Below are 17,065 nucleotides of genomic sequence, written 5' to 3'. Positions count from 1 at the left end.
AAATAATCTTAACTTGCAGTGGCTTCACTGTTAAGCATTGTATATTCCAATAAGAATGCAGTGGTCAAAAAAAGAGTATCAACACAAGTGGCAGTAACTTTACTGATAGGCTTTCAAAATTCCAATTGGTGTAGTCACCTTGGTGTTATAATTAGTTTTGCATAGGTAAAGCTTGAAATGATCCAAAGTGAGTAAATATGTTGCTGTTGTGTGGCAGTGTCTGTTCCTCAAGCATAGATTACAGTTGCTGCACTGATACATTTTCAGAAATTCCAATTAGCAAAGCCACGTTGGCCTAACTATATATACTTAGGTGAAATTTGAAATCTTCCAAAGGTCAGAAAATGTACTGCTGGTGTGTAGCAGTATTAGTACCTCATAACGTGATTCCCTGCCTGGTTGCAGGCGGTTCCTCAGGAGGTGCAACAGAATGTGTGGAAATCTCTCACTTTAGTGCTTTCAAAAAGGATGCTATCCTCATTGCATGGTGATAGATGCTTCATTTATTATTGCATCCGTTTTCTAATTTTTCAAAGATGTTTGGCAATGGCCCTGTATGTCAAAACAAAACATAGTAATGTGTATGGGCCTCATGGTAAGTGCTAATCAGAAGAAAAAAAATTCTTAACATTATATTCGGGTTATACTAACTATATTATGTGGGATGGTTTAGGAATCCAGCCAGAAATTCTGGAAAATGTGGACATATAGTCAATAATTTGTCCTGCAATAAATCACAAAGGGTATATTTGACTACAGTCTTAGAACAGCATCGGAGGTAGTGACGTAGATGGAGCAGTAATGCATAGCCAATTTCGAAACTAAATGCCCCATATGTGTGCTTACCTGAAGGAATTCAATGGAGTAGGAATGCTGGTGGAACAAATAGTTTGGTGGCCATTGTTGTTGCTCCCTTGTGTGGCCGTTATTTATATAACGCGATGATGTCATTGCGTAAACGTGCACAATGAAGTTGTTGCGTGGGCGTAAAGATGCTTTTTCTTTTTTTTAAATTGAATATCTATATTATCATGTTAACCAACGTCTGCATAAAAATGTGTTAATTAAAGAGGAGACTGGTTTAAGTATTAATGGGCCCCATAATTAGCATTGTGTATAACAAAGGTAGGCCAATATATAGAAATAGATATTTAAGCTTTATATAAAAGCTGAATGGGAGGCTGAACTTAAGGTGGGGGTAAACAGAATTGCACTTTAGGTACTGACAATAGATCATGGATGAATCAATGCAAATACTTGAGCAGAAATTATATGTATAAAACAAGTCAACAGTCAGACATTAGATCATGGGTGAATCATTCCAAATACTTGAGCAGAAAGTATATGTATAAGACAAGTCAACAGTCATACATAGAAAGTATGGACATATGAGTAGAGATCCTGTTACAGAAAATGATAAAGTCCCTGATCTGAATTCAAACCAGAGTGGCACGTGTCCATATTACAAATCCATTTGGCCTCCTGGGTGCGCAGAATTCTTTTCCACGTTGCCGCCTCTGGGTGGAATTTTAATTTTTTCAATTCCAAAGAATTTGAGTGCGCTGAGTTGTTCCTGAGTATGATTTGTTTGGAAGTGTGCTGCTAAAGGTGATCTTGTATCTTGGTTCATGATCGCTCTTATATGTTCACAAATTCTCTTTTTGAGTTGTCTGATCATACTTCCAATGTATGTGTGCTTACAAACACATTTGATTCCATAGATTACATGGGTAATATTGCAGTTCATTAGTTGCTTAATATCAATGTTTTTTGGCGTTGGGCATTTGCATGGTTTTTTTGGCGTTTTCTGAATATTTGCATACCTGGCATTGGCCCACTTGTAGTTTCCTCGTAGAGGTGCTTGTAACCACATATAGTCTGATTTGGTAGGTTCTGGTTGTTTGTGTTGAAAGTGAGACGGGCTAAGTTTGTCTCTAAGAATCTTGGCTTTGCGAAAGGTTATAGTTGGATGGTCATCCAATGCTGTTTGCAAATTTTGGTCCACTTTAAGGATGTCCCAATTTTGGATGGGATTTTTTTGATGTTGTGACTGTTACTACTGTAAGTGGTTATGAATCTTGTTTTCTGTTGACTGACTGTTGGGGGTCGAGGTCTTTTATCTTGTAATGTGATCTCTAGTTCTGCCTAATGTTTTCTGATAACCTTTGTTGATCAAAGTCTGGCTGTATCCCCTTTGTTTAAAATTGTGCATCATTTGACTTGCATGTTTCTCAAAGTCGTCTTGTGTAGTACAGTTGTGTTTGATCCTTAACATTTATCCAAATGGAATGTTATTGATGACATGTGTAGGATGGTTACTTGTCACGTACAAGGTAGTGTTCACTGCTGTAGGTTTGATTTACAAGGGCGTAAGAATCATGTTGTTCTGTATATAGAGGTTGATGTCCAGGAAGTTGATGGATGTTTGACTGCTTTGCATTGTGAGTTTTAAGTTATAAGTATTGGTATTCAGATATGTGAAGTAGTTGTCTAATTGTTGTTGACTGCCATTCCAGATGAGGATAATATCATCAATGTACCTTGCCCAAAAAATAACATTATTGTTATCCGTGAATGATGGGTGCCACCACGTGTGTTCAGGCTTGTAGTGCCCCATGTATAGATTAGCATACAATGGGTTGAACTTGGCACCCATGGTGGTGCCTTGGGTCTGTCTATACAATTGTTTGTTGAAAACAAATATGTTGTTGTTTAAGGTGAATTGAAGCATTTCTAAAATCATATTGTTCTGGTCATAATAGGAAAAGTATCTGGTTTTTAGAAAATAATCCGTTGTGTGCAAGCCTTTATCATGGTGTATGCTTGTGTATAATGCCGAAACGTCCATGGTCACTAGCCAGTAGCCCGGTTCCCAATGTAGGGTTTATAATTGTTGGATGATTTGTTTAGTGTCTCTGATGTAGGAGGATAATGAAGCAGCTAGAGGCTGTAGTTGGTGGTCTATGTATTCCGATATGTGTTCTGTGATTGATCACTTGTTATTCTAACATTTACCTTGATACAGAACTGCACTACATCATTGCTAGTTCCACTGTTTCATGCTATGTCATCTCACTTGTTATTCTCATAGTTACCTTGACACAGAACTGCACTGCATCATTGCTAGTTCCACTGTGTCACTCTGTCATCTCACTTGTTCTTCTCATATTTATCTTGACACAGAACTGCAGTGCATCATTGCTAGTTCCACTGTGTCACGCTGTCATCTCACTTGTTCTTCTCATATTTACCTTGACACAGAACTGCACTGCTTCATAGCTAGTTCCACCGTGTCACGCTATGTCATCTCACTTGTTATTCTCATATTTACCTTGATACAGAACTGCACTGCATCATAGCTAGTTCCACCGTGTCACGCTATGTCATCTCACTTGTTATTCTCATATATTAATTGATAAAGAACTGCAATGCATCATAGGTAGTGTTACTTTGTCACGCCGTGTCATCTTTCTTGTAATTCTCATATTTACCTTTATACAGAACTGCACTGCATCAAAGCTAGTTCCACTGTGTCATGGTATCTGCAGAAAGATATGAATGAAAAAAAACTGAGGCAGAAAATGCCGTATTTTTTAAATCAAATGTTTTGACTTTTTAGCAAATTCATAGATATGGAGTGGGGTAAAAGGATATATTAGTGTAGGGGGAATGTTGGGGAGCTGCAGAGCGTGTCCCCCTGCATTTCAAGTCAAAAATATGTATTACAAAAATTCGGCATTTTCTGCCTCAGTATGTTCTATTCCATCTCTTCATGGGTAACCCTGTGCCATCTCACGTTTATTCTTATATTTACCTTGATACAGAACTGCACTGCATCGTAGCTAGTTCCGCCGTGTCACACTGTTCATCTCTCTTTTTATTCTCACATTTACTTTGATACAGAACTGCATTTCATCGTAGCTAGTCCCACTGTGTTACGCTGTGTCATCTCTTTTGTTATTCCCATATTTGCCTTGATACAGAACTGCACTGCATCATAGCTAGTTCTGCGCTATAGAAATACTATACGTGAATACATACATAGATTTGATTTTTTTTTTTTAAATCCGTATATCTCGAGAAAGAGAGGAAACTGCATGCAAGTAACATCATGCAGAGTGAGAAAATATGTACTAGCTAGACTGGCAGAAAAAGAAACTGTCCACCACTGTGATGACTCAGAACAGAATGTGTACACCAAAGCGTGAAGGAATGAAGGAAGATGGGGTTCTATTTAGGATGATAAAGTGTCTTCGTATTCATCAAAGAGAACTTTATTTTCCACTGATAATACATTTCATGTTTGATTATATTCCCACCATCGTGCATGGGCAGTTTTCTCACAAGAATTGCACATGGCTTGAGGCCTGCTGCCTTCTGCACCTGCAGATGCCTAATGGGCAGCCTGCACCTTCATGGCCATTAACTGTTGTCTGGACTGGGAGGGAGACCTATATAAGGCTCACCCACAACCCAGCATCATCATACGGCAGGACACAGAATACAGAAGAAAGTATAAATGCCCAAAAAGTGATCATGTGTAATAGTTTTGGTGTGGTGTGGTTTGATTCACTTTTGCCCTTGTGCAGGTGGTATCTCTAGGTCTGTACTTTGGCGATCAAGCATACCTCCGAAGCAGCTGGAACATTCTAGATGGTTTCCTGGTCTTGGTGTCCCTCATCGACATCGTGGTGTCTTTAGCCTCAGCCGGTGGTGCCAAGATCCTAGGCGTCCTGCGAGTCCTGAGGCTTCTACGAACCTTGCGGCCCCTAAGGTGACAAGTCTTTGCCACTTCTCATTTATTTCCACCACTACCACCCTACAATACCTCTGGGTGACGAGGGGAGTGCAGATCCACCTAACTGGTGCCAGAAGTGGAATCTGGAACGTTTGATCTCGATTTCAGTGGTGGGATAACACACCATTAGCCTTGCCATCGTTAGTGACTTCCTAACTAAACTCTTCTGCTTGGCAACGGTCACATGGATTTCTCATTTTTTAAATATTATTGCAAATATTTCCATGTGGTGTCTGTAATGGGTTTGTCAGCCCACTTGTTTTGGTTATGTTGTTTTCTGTGAGATTATGAATCCCTACACTAAGAATAAATTTGGGTTCCTAATCACTTCCCATTAGGCTGGCAGTAAGAGCCTAAACCCCACGCATGGGGCACTTTCATTTTGATGTGTAAGTGAGATTGTTAAATGGTTTCAGAAGTGGGGCTGTGATGCTCTTGGTAGGGCGTGTAAATGGGAATACCAAACATTCACTTGTTTCCAGAAGTGGTATCTTTCCGCTCTCACTGGGTGCTGTGAGTGGTGCTTTCTTTCAGGTGATGGCACATATGGGATTTCTGATGCTGTCTGTCCTCACAGGGTCATCAGCCGCGCTCCTGGCCTAAAACTCGTGGTTGAAACCTTAATCTCCTCCCTCAAGCCCATTGGGAACATTGTTCTGATCTGCTGTGCCTTCTTCATCATCTTCGGGATCCTCGGTGTTCAGGTAAGTGTTGCCGCTCTTCACCATGCATGAGGTTGGTGGATGCAGTCCGGGGTTGTTTGCATGCATTAGACACCAACCTGCTCTGTTGCTCCTCCTTTTGGCTTTTATTCATAGTTCCCATGTTGGCCTGAGGCTCCATGGTTGCCTCTGTGACTCCTTTTGTGGCTATCATGTTGTACACATGCTGTCTCCCCATATTGCATTTGTTCCTATCATTGCACCTGTTTCCTGCTTTTATCCTACTCTCTCCTGCTCGCCTCCGTATCTAGTGATTCTGTTCCCAATGTATTACTCTTATCCCTGGTTCACCTGCCTTTTTCCTTGGCTCTTCTCTCTTCTTCTGCTTACTGTGTTTCTCCTTATATTGGCTTTATTCTTGTTCCCTGGCCTCTTTCCTACTTCTGTGTAGTTCTCGGTTGCTCTTCTAGTGGACAGACCTTTGCACACAGAATGGTCCATGCTGCTTTCTCACCTACTAGTCAGATGCTGATGGGAGATGTCAGTGGTCATTCTGTGGTGTCGCTCTAATTTCTTATCTTCATCAGTTGATTTTTGTCAAGGATTTCTTGCTGCCTGTTCACACGTCGAATTTGGGCCACGTTCTTCCGTCTGCTTTTCGCTCACACCTCCTGTTACCTTCTCCATGCAATACTATTTCCCTTGGACAATCTTTTAACCTTCAACTCTCTTGTCCCTTTTCCGACTGTCTCTGCCTCTTTGACGCCCTTTTTTCTCTCAATCCCTTTTCCCCTTCTCTTTCCTGAACTTGATTGCCCTTGATTAGGAAAAAGTGCTTTGTTCTCCCTCTTTGCCTCTCACCTGTCTTCCCGCTTCACTCTATCCCTACTCTACCTATTCTCTCTCCCCTCATCCTCCTTTTATGTCTCTGTGCCCATCTCATTCCTCTCACCTTCAGTCTCCCCATCTCATCTCTATCACTCTCTGTCTCCCCATCTTCTGTGCCTATCCCTCCAACTACGAATTTCTCACCTCCCTCTCCTACCAATATCTCCACAATTCCAAACTCCCCATTTCACTGCTCCTCTATCAATCTCCTCTCCCTCCCTTATGTCTTTTTCTATCTTCTTTTTTTCTATTCTTCCATCCCATCGATCTCCTCCATCGACCCCCCCACTTTCTATTTCTCCTTGCTCCTATTTTTTCCCGCGTTTCATCTCACAACACTTCTATCTATGTTTGACCAGCTCTTCAAAGGCAAGTTCTACTACTGCCTAGGCCTAGATGTCCGGAATGTAACCAACCGCTCGGACTGTGAGATTCAGAATCATAAGTGGGTCCATCACAAGTACAACTTCGACAACCTGGGTCAGGTGAGTGACAGCCAGTGCAACCCTGCCTTTATACTGGGCCCTACTGCTTATAAAACTGTACAAGTGTGGGGAGGGTATTGTGTGAGATCCTGGTCTCCCAATAAATTGAGGTTCTTCTTGTCCTGAATCCATTGACAGCGTGACAAGTTTCTGCATCAAGTGTGAATTTCATGTCTTTACCTGGTTGTAGGAATGATCTATTGATGACTCCTTCCACTGGTGGAATTCTCTACAGTTGAAACATATGTTCTTTCAAGTCTTGCAGACTTTTAAAAATGTTTGCTTCTTAGACGGTTGGTTAACTTTAAGTTTGCAACTTTAATTCTCCCACAAGTAAGTTCAACTTCTTCCAAAGGTTATTCGAATTTTAGTAGCTTGAACAACGTTTAACTAGAATGTTAGAAACAATCTGCAGGTTACATGAATGACAATCTTTTTTCAATGCTGTAAACAATAGTTTCACAAGGTTTAAATGTTCGAAAGATTGTAGACTTAACAGATAAAAATAGGAGGAATGATTAATTGAAATGTATTCAAGTTATTAAAGAATACGTTTCCCTGTCCATGAAATGAAAGCCTCGCCTTTCACCCAGGCGGCCGGTGGGATTACAAGATCCATGTCACATCTCCAATGTCATCCAGCAGAGACCCTCCTCTAAATCAGGAGGGTAAGGGTACAATCTTCTGTGCCGTATGGTTAATTGAGAGAGGAATTTGTAGACTTTCCCCAAATGCATAAAGCAGACCATGACTATGTTGGCTTTCCCAAAATCTGACTCCCTTTATGCAAAAAGTGTAGAACTGGGTCTAGAATTTACTGAGAATATTGGCCCGACAATATCTTGCTTGTTGTTTGGGGGGGATCACCATGCCATGCCGACCAGGTCACTATGGCAGGATATCTTACATAGCAAAGCTTATCAGGTGCTCCGGATATGGAACGTTAACACTGGCCTACTGGTAAACAGCGCAGTAAATGTATGTAACAAGCCAACTTCAACCCTTGGTCCTGCTAAGCCATGCCTTCAATCTTTACTGCTGGACAGATCACAGGTAAGCAGATTTGGGATTGACCGAGTCACGCAGCGAAAGGCATGCATATGGATGAGAATGCAGCACCATTGTGGCTGGTTTATAAAATGAGTCCGCGTTTATATATAATATGGTCTAGATTTAAAATGATATATATTAAGATGGACATAGGCAGATAGAGAAAGTTCCACTACTCGTTTCGTCTCCAAGATATCGAAACGCTGTTGCGTTATTTGCTGTTCTGTCGGGCATGTCAAGATGTAAGCTCTAAAGCATTCTTCGTATCCATCCATAGACATGTGGCCATCCGGTATTGTGGCACAGCACTTTTACATGTATTATCAGCTACCGATAGTGGCATGGCCCTCATATGTGCTTTTCAGTCCAGCGGCCAAATAAAGAATGGCTAAGTTAAAAGAGGTAATAATTCTGTTATGTGTGATGATATTTAGCATGTTTTAATTCGGTTTCGGCAGGAAATGTGGTTTATAATGTATATATTTTCAGATGAAATTGTATCTGCATGATTGATTTAAAATGTGTTCAGGTTATTAAGGATTCAGTATAATTTTGGGTAAAAAAAAAGGCCTGACCTTTCACCAGGATGTAAATAGTTCTCCAGAAGAAAACCAAGTTCTGATTTGTATGCACTTTTGCTGGAAAAGTTAGTGGATCAAAAAAGTGAAGTTTCATCTATTTAATGGATTTTTTTCCTCACCTTCAGGGTGTTGGAGTGGTGACCATTTTTGTGCATGTGTAGGAAATATGAAATGGAATCATTCCGGCTTCTAAATGTCGGACCCAGACCGTACTTGCATCCGTGTTTATTTATTTTCCACATGGGTCGCTTCATGTTCCTTCCCGTCCAATTTCAAGTCTTTTTGGTTGTTCTTTTTTACCCCAGGTTTCTGGGGGATCATGTTCTCTGTGGTGTGTTTAAAAACACTAATTAAAACAATAAATGATGGCATGGGAATTTAAGCAGTCCCCGGAAAGTACTTAGTGTCCTGCTCAGTCAAGTCATTCCCAATTAAAATGGACCAATGTGCTGAAGAAAATGGAGAGTGTGTCCATATGTTTTACCAGGCACTGCCGATTTTTTTTTACCTCATCAGAATTAGGCCATAGTCCTCGTTGGATGATCTTAATGTAAGGTTGCCCATCTAAATGCCTGGGACAAGTCCCTAAGTCTGGTATTTCGAGTTCCTGAACTGCATACTTTTCCTAAGTAGAGACAACAATAATTCGGCCATCTTTCTTAAGGCCCAAAACACAGCAGAAAGCATCTTCTCAATCTTCCCAATGCTTTCCTTCAGAGAGTGGTCTACACGTGGCCACAGCTTCTACAATCTGCTTTGCACTTTTCCAAAACGACTTTCATCTGTTTAAAATACAAATGCCCAAACTCTCGTGGAGCCGTGACACCCCTCTGCCCATGAAAGGAGGAACACTTGAAACAGTGCCGCATTACAGGGGAAACCTGTAATTCACTCCAGTTTATTTTAGAAAAGGAGAATCTGATAAATGTGTACAGTATTGAATAATTCATCAGCATTCTGGGTGGGAAGCGGATAACATTTCGCCAGTGCACATTAACACCTCCAAAGGTACTTCTCTGATCTTGCTCCCTGAAAGTGACATGTCTAGTTTCTTCTGGGATCCTCAGCTGATGTGTAAGCAGGTTCAGGGGCCAGCATCCCCGCCTTGTCCCTCGAGGCAAGCAGAACTCTTTGACGCTGCTTCGTTGACAGTCACTGCAGCGCGAGCCTCGGAAAACAGGGCCATTTACAGATTTTGGGTGGGCCGTGCCCGCTCAGGCCCTACCCTGTCTATGCCTCGGCATCCAGTGTGGGCAGCATCTATATGTTTCACAAGGACCTTTTCCACCCAGTATGGGCTGCTGAGTGGGCATTTACAGATTTTGGGTGGGCCGTGCCCGCTCGGGCCCTACCCTGTCTATGCCTCGGCATCCAGTGTGGGCTGCATCTATATGTTTCACAAGGACCTTTTCCACCCAGTATGGGCTGCTGAGTGGGCATTTACAGATTTTGGGTGGGCCGTGCCCGCTCAGGTCCTACCCTGCCTATGCCTCGGCATCCAGTGTGGGCTGCATCTATACGTTTCACAAGGACCTTTTCCCAAAAGAAGACAGAATTGTGAATGTCTTTATCCACATTTATTAGTGATAAATGTCTTGAAAATGAGACTTCTACAAGGACTTTCCCAGTGTATATTAATGATATGAGTCCATAGCAACTGTAGGATCAGCGATAGAGCTCTAAGGGGATGGGGAGTCCCTCCTGCCCGCTCACAGGAACATTTGCAGGTAGAGTTTCCTGTTCTTCTATCATACATAATATCAATGTTACTTGTCACTAGCTCAGGGCTATTCATCCACATATCTCTGTGAAGGCTCGCCTTCTTCTGTGTGCTTATAAAAGTATGCTTTTATTACCTCCGAAAGTTCGATCAATGGGCTGCACGATCACACCCCTTGCATCCTACTTCCTGAATGGGAAATGTCTCTTCCAAAGAGCTCTGGCCTCCCGGATCCAGCACCTTGAGTAATCTGGGCACCTGGTCCGACACATGAACTCACTATGAGGTCTGCCTCAGCCCATGAGCTTTCACAGGTGTATTCTCCTCTGCTGCTAAGAGCCCCAGTAGGACTATTCAGTGCCTTGGGCATAGGTGGTGCCCACCGGAGTGCAAGCTGCTGGAAGCAAGATCTAACCTTAGGCAGGCAGAATCAGCCATTCTTCATAGGTCAATAGACTGAACACCATTGATTTAGGCCATATTATGAATCACTGTTATTTAAGGGCCTCGAGACATGATGTGGATTGTATCAGTGGTTAATATTGTTAACACTATAGCATGTTAATTGCCTTCTCTGTCCCTTTTTTATTCCTCACCAGGCTCTTATGTCACTATTTGTGCTTGCATCTAAGGACGGTTGGGTCAATATCATGTACAACGGACTGGATGCGGTGGCAGTGGATCAACAGGTAGTGTAATTCTCCTCTGCGCTGCTGGTGATGTTCAGTTTGGATCATTTAATTTTGTTGGGGGTGTTGACTACCCTTTTCCTCTCCCTCCCCCATTCCTGAATGGCAAGTCAAATTGCCCTCCCTGGGGTGAGATTCAAGGCAACAGAACAGTGGATTCCACTAACAAACAAACCCTCCAGCTGGTAGGACTGAGGACTGGGGCTAAAGAGAGGAAAGGAGAGTGAGCAGGAACTACGGAGGGGAGGGGAGGGGAGGGGAAGGGAGGGGAGGGGAGGGAAGGGAGGGGAGGGAAGGGAGAGAGGGAGAGAGGGAGAGAAGCTCTCAGGGTGAGGCATGGGTCGAAAAATGAAAGGAGGGAGAATGTATGCAGAGATGACATCGTACAAAGGTTAGCTAAGGTGTTACTTAGCACATTAAATGGATGGTCTAGCAAAACATTTTATTTCAAAAATTGATAGGCCACACAAAAAATCGGGGAGCCCGAGAGCCCCAAATGGAAAAGCAGATTCAGGCAGACACAACGCGGCATTGCGGAAAACAACCGCGTTGTGTCTGCCTGAATCTGCTTTCCCATTTGGGGCTCTCGGGCTCCCCACGGGGAGCCCGAGAGCCCCAAATGGGAAATCAGCTGCAGGTAGAAACACTACGCGGCATGTAAACATAACAGCAGGCAGAAACACACACGGTTGTGTTGGAAAACGCTGCGGTTTTAAAACCGCAGCGTTTTCCAACACAATAACGTTGTATTTATGTTTGCGGTCGCTTCAAAAGCGACCGCAAACATAAATACAACGTTTTTAAAGCTGCGGTTTTATTTCTAAGTTTTCCGGGCTCCTCCAGCCCGGAAAACTTAGAAAAAAAAACGCAGCTAGTGCTTATTTTTTGTAAAAATAATAAATAGCACTTACCGAGATTTAGCTGCAGCTTTCCTGCTCTGGTCTCCGGTCCGCGTCCTCCGAGTCCCGGCACTAATGAAGGGAAAGCCACCCAGCGGTAGACTTTGTTTACTACAGCTGGCTGGCTTTTCCTTCATTAGTGCCGCAAAAGCAAAAGCCAGCACAGGAGGGCCTCCATTTCACAAAATGGCTGCGCCCCTTTGCTTGCTTTTTCGAATTTTGAGCTTGAGTAGCTCAAAATTTTACATAGGAAGTTTTAAAACAGAGGATGCTAGTATTTTTTTTTATGTGGCCTATCTATTTTTGAAATAAAAAATTTTACTAGACCATCCCTTTAAGAAGATGCAATTTGTCATTTTTTACATTTTTTTATTGATTTGGTTATTAAAAATGTCAACCTTTCAATACAATCATAGCAACATTTCAAAATGTATACAATTTATATTTCCTTCTCAGCCAGTTGAGTTGACAACAGAGACTAAGAAGTACAAGGATTAGTTCCTCAAATGTACAGCATGAGGAGAAAACACTAGATCAGAAAGGCCTAATCCAGGCCCAGAACAGGGACCTTGGGTTTAATATTTATGAAGGGCTCTTTGCTCAAAGGAAATCCCAACTCTGCTTCTACCTGAAGTAATGACTTGCATGAAATTCGTTTTGAACAACATACATTTCAAATCATCTAACTGCAAGGGCTCAAAAGGAGGACGGGCCCTGTTCAAAACCAGGAGAAGATTCCATAAAGGAATTTGACTGCTCTATGAGGAGGTAATGAGTTAGAGGAACTGCTCAAACGTCAAGAACCCATTGAGAGGACTCAAACCCCCGGCCAAACACTTTCTATGGTCATTGTTAATCACTGACCCCTTAGGGTGGAGACGACCAAGCCCCAGGAAAAAATCTTCCAGCGGAAATTGCAGCAGATCCTGAACAGTAGACTTTGGAAGGAGAAATTGGCCATTTCTGAAAGGATATCCTGTGCTTAGTAGTAGTAGTTGACAAGATGTAGGGCAATGCAGATGTATTGTTCGTTCTGACATGTACTTGCAGATCCAGGGTAAGGGTGAATGTGTGTTAAAGGACTTGTAAATTCCTTACAGTTAGATGAGTTCCTGCTTTTTGAGGGCGGCCATGGTCTACTGAAACCAAGGTTGCCCCACAACACCGAAGACTGAAATCTGCATAGGCTGCCCACTGTTGCATAGAAGAGAAATCAATCCCACTGGAGACCTTCTGAGCCCCTATTCACCAGTTGAGAGCACTGTAATGTCTTCAGCTACCGGAACGAGTTTCCCGAAACAAATGTAGATAGGTCCACAATGAGAAGTGGTGCAGCGCTGGCCAAGGAATGATAAAAATGCTTGGAGTCATCAAACTCTGTATCCTGACCCATAACCTACCCAAAATGAGAGGCAGGTCGCACAGGACTTGCACTGCCTACCTGAGAGGCAGAGCTCTGTCTTCCAGCAGAATTCGTCCTGGAAATACCCCTTATGAATACTAAGTATTGAGAATCAAGAACAGGGGCCTGATCACTGATGGGCTTAACTAACCCAATGGCAAAGGAATAGCGAAAATCTATTCAACTGAAGAAGATCCATCAACAGTGTCCGGACTTTCATGAGCCTCTGAGGTGCCGAATTAAGCCTAAAAGGCAGGACTCTGCACTACACTTTGCGATTTGCAGTGACAAACCTGAAGACCTTCTGATGATGACGGTGAACTTGAGTGTATGGACCCAGTAGATCGAATGATGTTGCTTTGTGTTGTTTCAAGATGAGAGGAACGTCCCTCTGAAGTGACTTCAGCTTGAAGGGCACTGTAGAAATTAAATGGTTCAGGGATTTTAAATTACTTTCTGAGTGATAATCCTCTGATGCTGTTAGAACCAGGAAGACTAATGATTAGTAGACCGCTCCCCTACTGAACAAAGGCACTAGAGATAACTCTCATGTTTCCCGTAGAGACACTTTTCCTCTGCATGCTTCATTTCTTGTCTAGAGTGTGTGTCGGGCAGTAATTGCTAGTTGCTTAAGAGGAGGCAGAGGAGAAGAGCGTATAGAATTATGTATGGTTAGTTTTCAACTACAGGAAGATATTCTACCATGAGTTTCAAAGTGCAATCTAATAGATGACTAAAGGAAAGCTCGAATTGTAAATAATTTAACTCAAACCCCTATCCTGTTTCCTCTTCCACCCCCTCGGCGGTTCCAATGGACTTTCATTGCAGGACTGGCAGAGGGGAGGCAAAAGCGCTCTATACACGACATGGGTCTATCGAGCATTACAAAATACCCTCTCTCCTCTTTCAGGAATGTAAATATTTGCTAATGGCTTCCTGTGGAAGACATATACAACATGTCAGTCTGCATCCTTCTTGCAGCCTTCCCTGGTAAACTGAAGAAGAGAATCTCCCACGATCCCCACCTGACCTGCGGAAGGAAAATCAGGACTTTGGTTCATGTCCTTAGGTGTGGAGAAGTTCTTCACATGCATGTGCCTTCTTGCCAGAATCACAAGTCTGCTACCCGTGACAAAGCTCTGGTCCCATCAAAAGCTATATTGGCTTCTTTTTGCATAGCCTCAAGACAACACAAAGGAGTCTGCACCTTCCTCAGTGGCCTGGTATTAGGCCTTTAAATCTGCCAACAGACTGTGAAGCAGGACCCCTGAGCAAGGAGTGAACACTGATGCTGGTCCACCATTCTCTACACTGGGTTCTTGGTAACTGCTTCTTCTACTGTCATGGAAGATCTTCTCGTGAGGCTGGAGAGGAGTAGGTCAATCTGCATTGAATCAGCAAATGTGTTCTCTGAATCAATCATGGGATAAAGGTTTGACATAAACCTTTGGAAGAAACCCCAGTCCGTTTCTTTCGATTCATGAAGAAATACATCGTGAACGTACGGATGGATGCCATGCCCATTCTTGGGCACCGGCATTCTGTAGATGGGGCATATGAAGATCAGAGCCTAGGAGGTTCACAACTGACTTGACGCAGGAGAAAAGGTCATGGAGAACTTCGTGGGCAGTATTTTCCCTTAGGAGCATTATCTTTGGCTGAATGGCCATGTCCAGGACCCTCCTAGTCATCTTACCTGGGCAGAGGAGCAAACTCATATACAATCTCTGGAATGTTCCATGCAATGGTACCTCTTTCTGGCTCCGTGATGCAGCTGAGAGGAAGAGGATGAGGAAGATGTCATGCCCCTACAGCACCACTTTCCCTTCTGAGAATGCATTCCCATGGTGACAGCAAATAACCAGCCACACTGTGGAAAAAATGGACAAAAGGACCAAAACCAGCTACCTGTGATAAGTGGTTTTCAACATCTTTCGGCAGACAATATCCAAGTTCTTGAGTTTCATCGCGCATGCTCCAATCCTCGCTCTGTCAGCATATGTGCATTAAGAACCAGAAAAGCAAAAGAGGACACATACCTGCACATTTCTTAAAGCTTCAGTGCAACCTGTGAGTTAACAATGCTTATGTGGACAAAACTGGAGCAGCCTTGTGCGGCTCGGACACCCATCAATGCTTCCCTCAACCTGAGCTTTGCAGGGTGGCAGGAAGCTACTGACGAGCATCACCACATTCCCCGCCCCTCGGTTAGCGGGGAGAAAAGGAGGTCGCTCCAAGTTACAGTCCCAAGTCCCAGGGGTTTCCCTGATATGCCAGCCTCCTGTTCAGGACAGGAAAGAACCACATGTAGTTATGGGAGCTGGTCGCCTTTATCCTGTGAGCTTCGCGAAGAGGAGTTTATCCTCAGTGACTTGGTGAATGGGTTCATTGGCCAGTATGCCAAAAGGAAATCCTATCATGTGAGGTGACCTTCACCTCAAAGTAGCAAGGACTGTGATGAGGAGGAGGGTTAGGGGTATAATGGATAGAGAGTAGGAACTGCTGGGGACAGAATGGGCAAACTAATGTAGGATGCCAGGAACTGCTGTGGAGAAAGAGTGAGACTGATCAAGGAAAAGAAGAAGGCCGTAATGTCTGAGGAGAGCGAGACAAAGGGACCAGAAGGAAACACAGACATCGTGAAGGAAGGGAGGAACTGTAAATATTGGAAAAGCACAGAAAGCAGAAACTAATGTAGAGCTAGGGAAGGGAACATGGTAAGTGAAGGAAATAATTAAGAGAGAAGGATGCAAGTGATGAAAGGAGGAATTGCTAAGGAAACCATTGCAAAAGAGAAGTAGATATGATATGATCGGTTATTTATAACACGCTTAATACCCAGAGATTTCTAAGTGGGGACCGGGGGATCGAACCTGTGTTGCTCTGTGTCGTCTTGCTTCTGAGGCGAGCACGTTGCCACTGAGCTATCCTCCCAAGATGTGTAGATGTGCTGAGTCGAGGAGAGGGAATAAAGAGAGAAGGAGGAAGAACGTTAACTACTGAGGAGTGAGTGCAGGAAGGGTGTAGGAGGAAGCATATCAATTACTGAGGAGCAAAGAAGGCAGATCAGAAAAGGATAGGGTGTGGGGTCTTTTAAGGCGAGGGGGCCAGAAAAGGGGAAAGGGGAGAACTACTGAGAGGAAGGAGGTGCATGAAAGGGAAAAGATGTGAGCAAATATCCTTGAGGGAAATGAGAGTCAGACAAGATAAAGGCTGGGGAGCATTGACAGCTGATGGTAGATTCCGATGAAGGGTACAATTAGGTGCTGAAACGAAACGTAGGACCCCACATCCGTGGTTCCTATGACCACCCCCAACTGATCTTGATCCAATCTCCCTTCACCGGTCCCTTTTCTAGCCAATTACAGCTTTGCACTTTCATCCACAGCCTGTGACAAACCACAATCCCTGGATGCTGCTCTACTTCATCTCTTTCCTGCTGATCGTCAGCTTCTTCGTGCTGAACATGTTTGTCGGCGTGGTGGTGGAGAACTTCCACAAGTGCCGGCAGCACCAGGAGGCGGAGGAGGCCCGTCGGCGTGAGGAGAAGAGGCTGCGGCGCCTGGAGAAGAAGCGCAGGAGTAAGGAAACCATTAAGTGTCCTGTGGGTTCGTAGGCCGAGGCTTCCCAAGGCCTCTTCCTTCCCTTCTTCTCATGTGCCTGTTTTTAATTGGTTCACTGGTTTCTGTCTCTAGATCAGCGGACTCCGATCCAAGACGGATGATTTGACCCTTACCCAACCCATACTTCTATTTGAGCCAATTTGCCCTCATTCATAGAAACACAACATAGAACAAAAAGTCCATTTGTATTATGACTCTATCCTTGTCCAGTAAGTAAAGTGATGACATGAGCTTTAGAATGCTCATTGGAAATAAAAATGGGCCGAAA

At 43.4% G+C, this 17,065-nt stretch overlaps 1 protein-coding gene across 3 annotated transcripts in view; it reads left to right on the top strand.

Annotated features, from left to right (window-relative positions):
• Positions 1-17,065, top strand: part of CACNA1I (calcium voltage-gated channel subunit alpha1 I) — a 1,993,092-nt gene that overhangs the window by 1,759,792 nt on the left and 216,235 nt on the right. For 2 of the 3 annotated variants that reach the window (XM_069652937.1, XM_069652936.1), the window contains exons 21-25: positions 4,590-4,774; positions 5,376-5,502; positions 6,708-6,833; positions 10,784-10,873; positions 16,563-16,782. In XM_069652937.1, the coding sequence (XP_069509038.1) occupies positions 4,590-4,774; positions 5,376-5,502; positions 6,708-6,833; positions 10,784-10,873; positions 16,563-16,782 (748 nt within the window). The remainder of the gene's footprint in view (positions 1-4,589; positions 4,775-5,375; positions 5,503-6,707; positions 6,834-10,783; positions 10,874-16,562; positions 16,783-17,065) is intronic. The other variant, XM_069652938.1, reaches the window with a different exon arrangement.

The sequence above is a fragment of the Ambystoma mexicanum genome, chromosome 3q (genome assembly GCF_040938575.1).
Source record: "Ambystoma mexicanum isolate Mex_15411 chromosome 3q, UKY_AmexF1_1, whole genome shotgun sequence".
Classification (NCBI taxonomy): domain Eukaryota; kingdom Metazoa; phylum Chordata; class Amphibia; order Caudata; family Ambystomatidae; genus Ambystoma; species Ambystoma mexicanum.
This window is presented reverse-complemented; position numbering and strand designations above follow the sequence as displayed.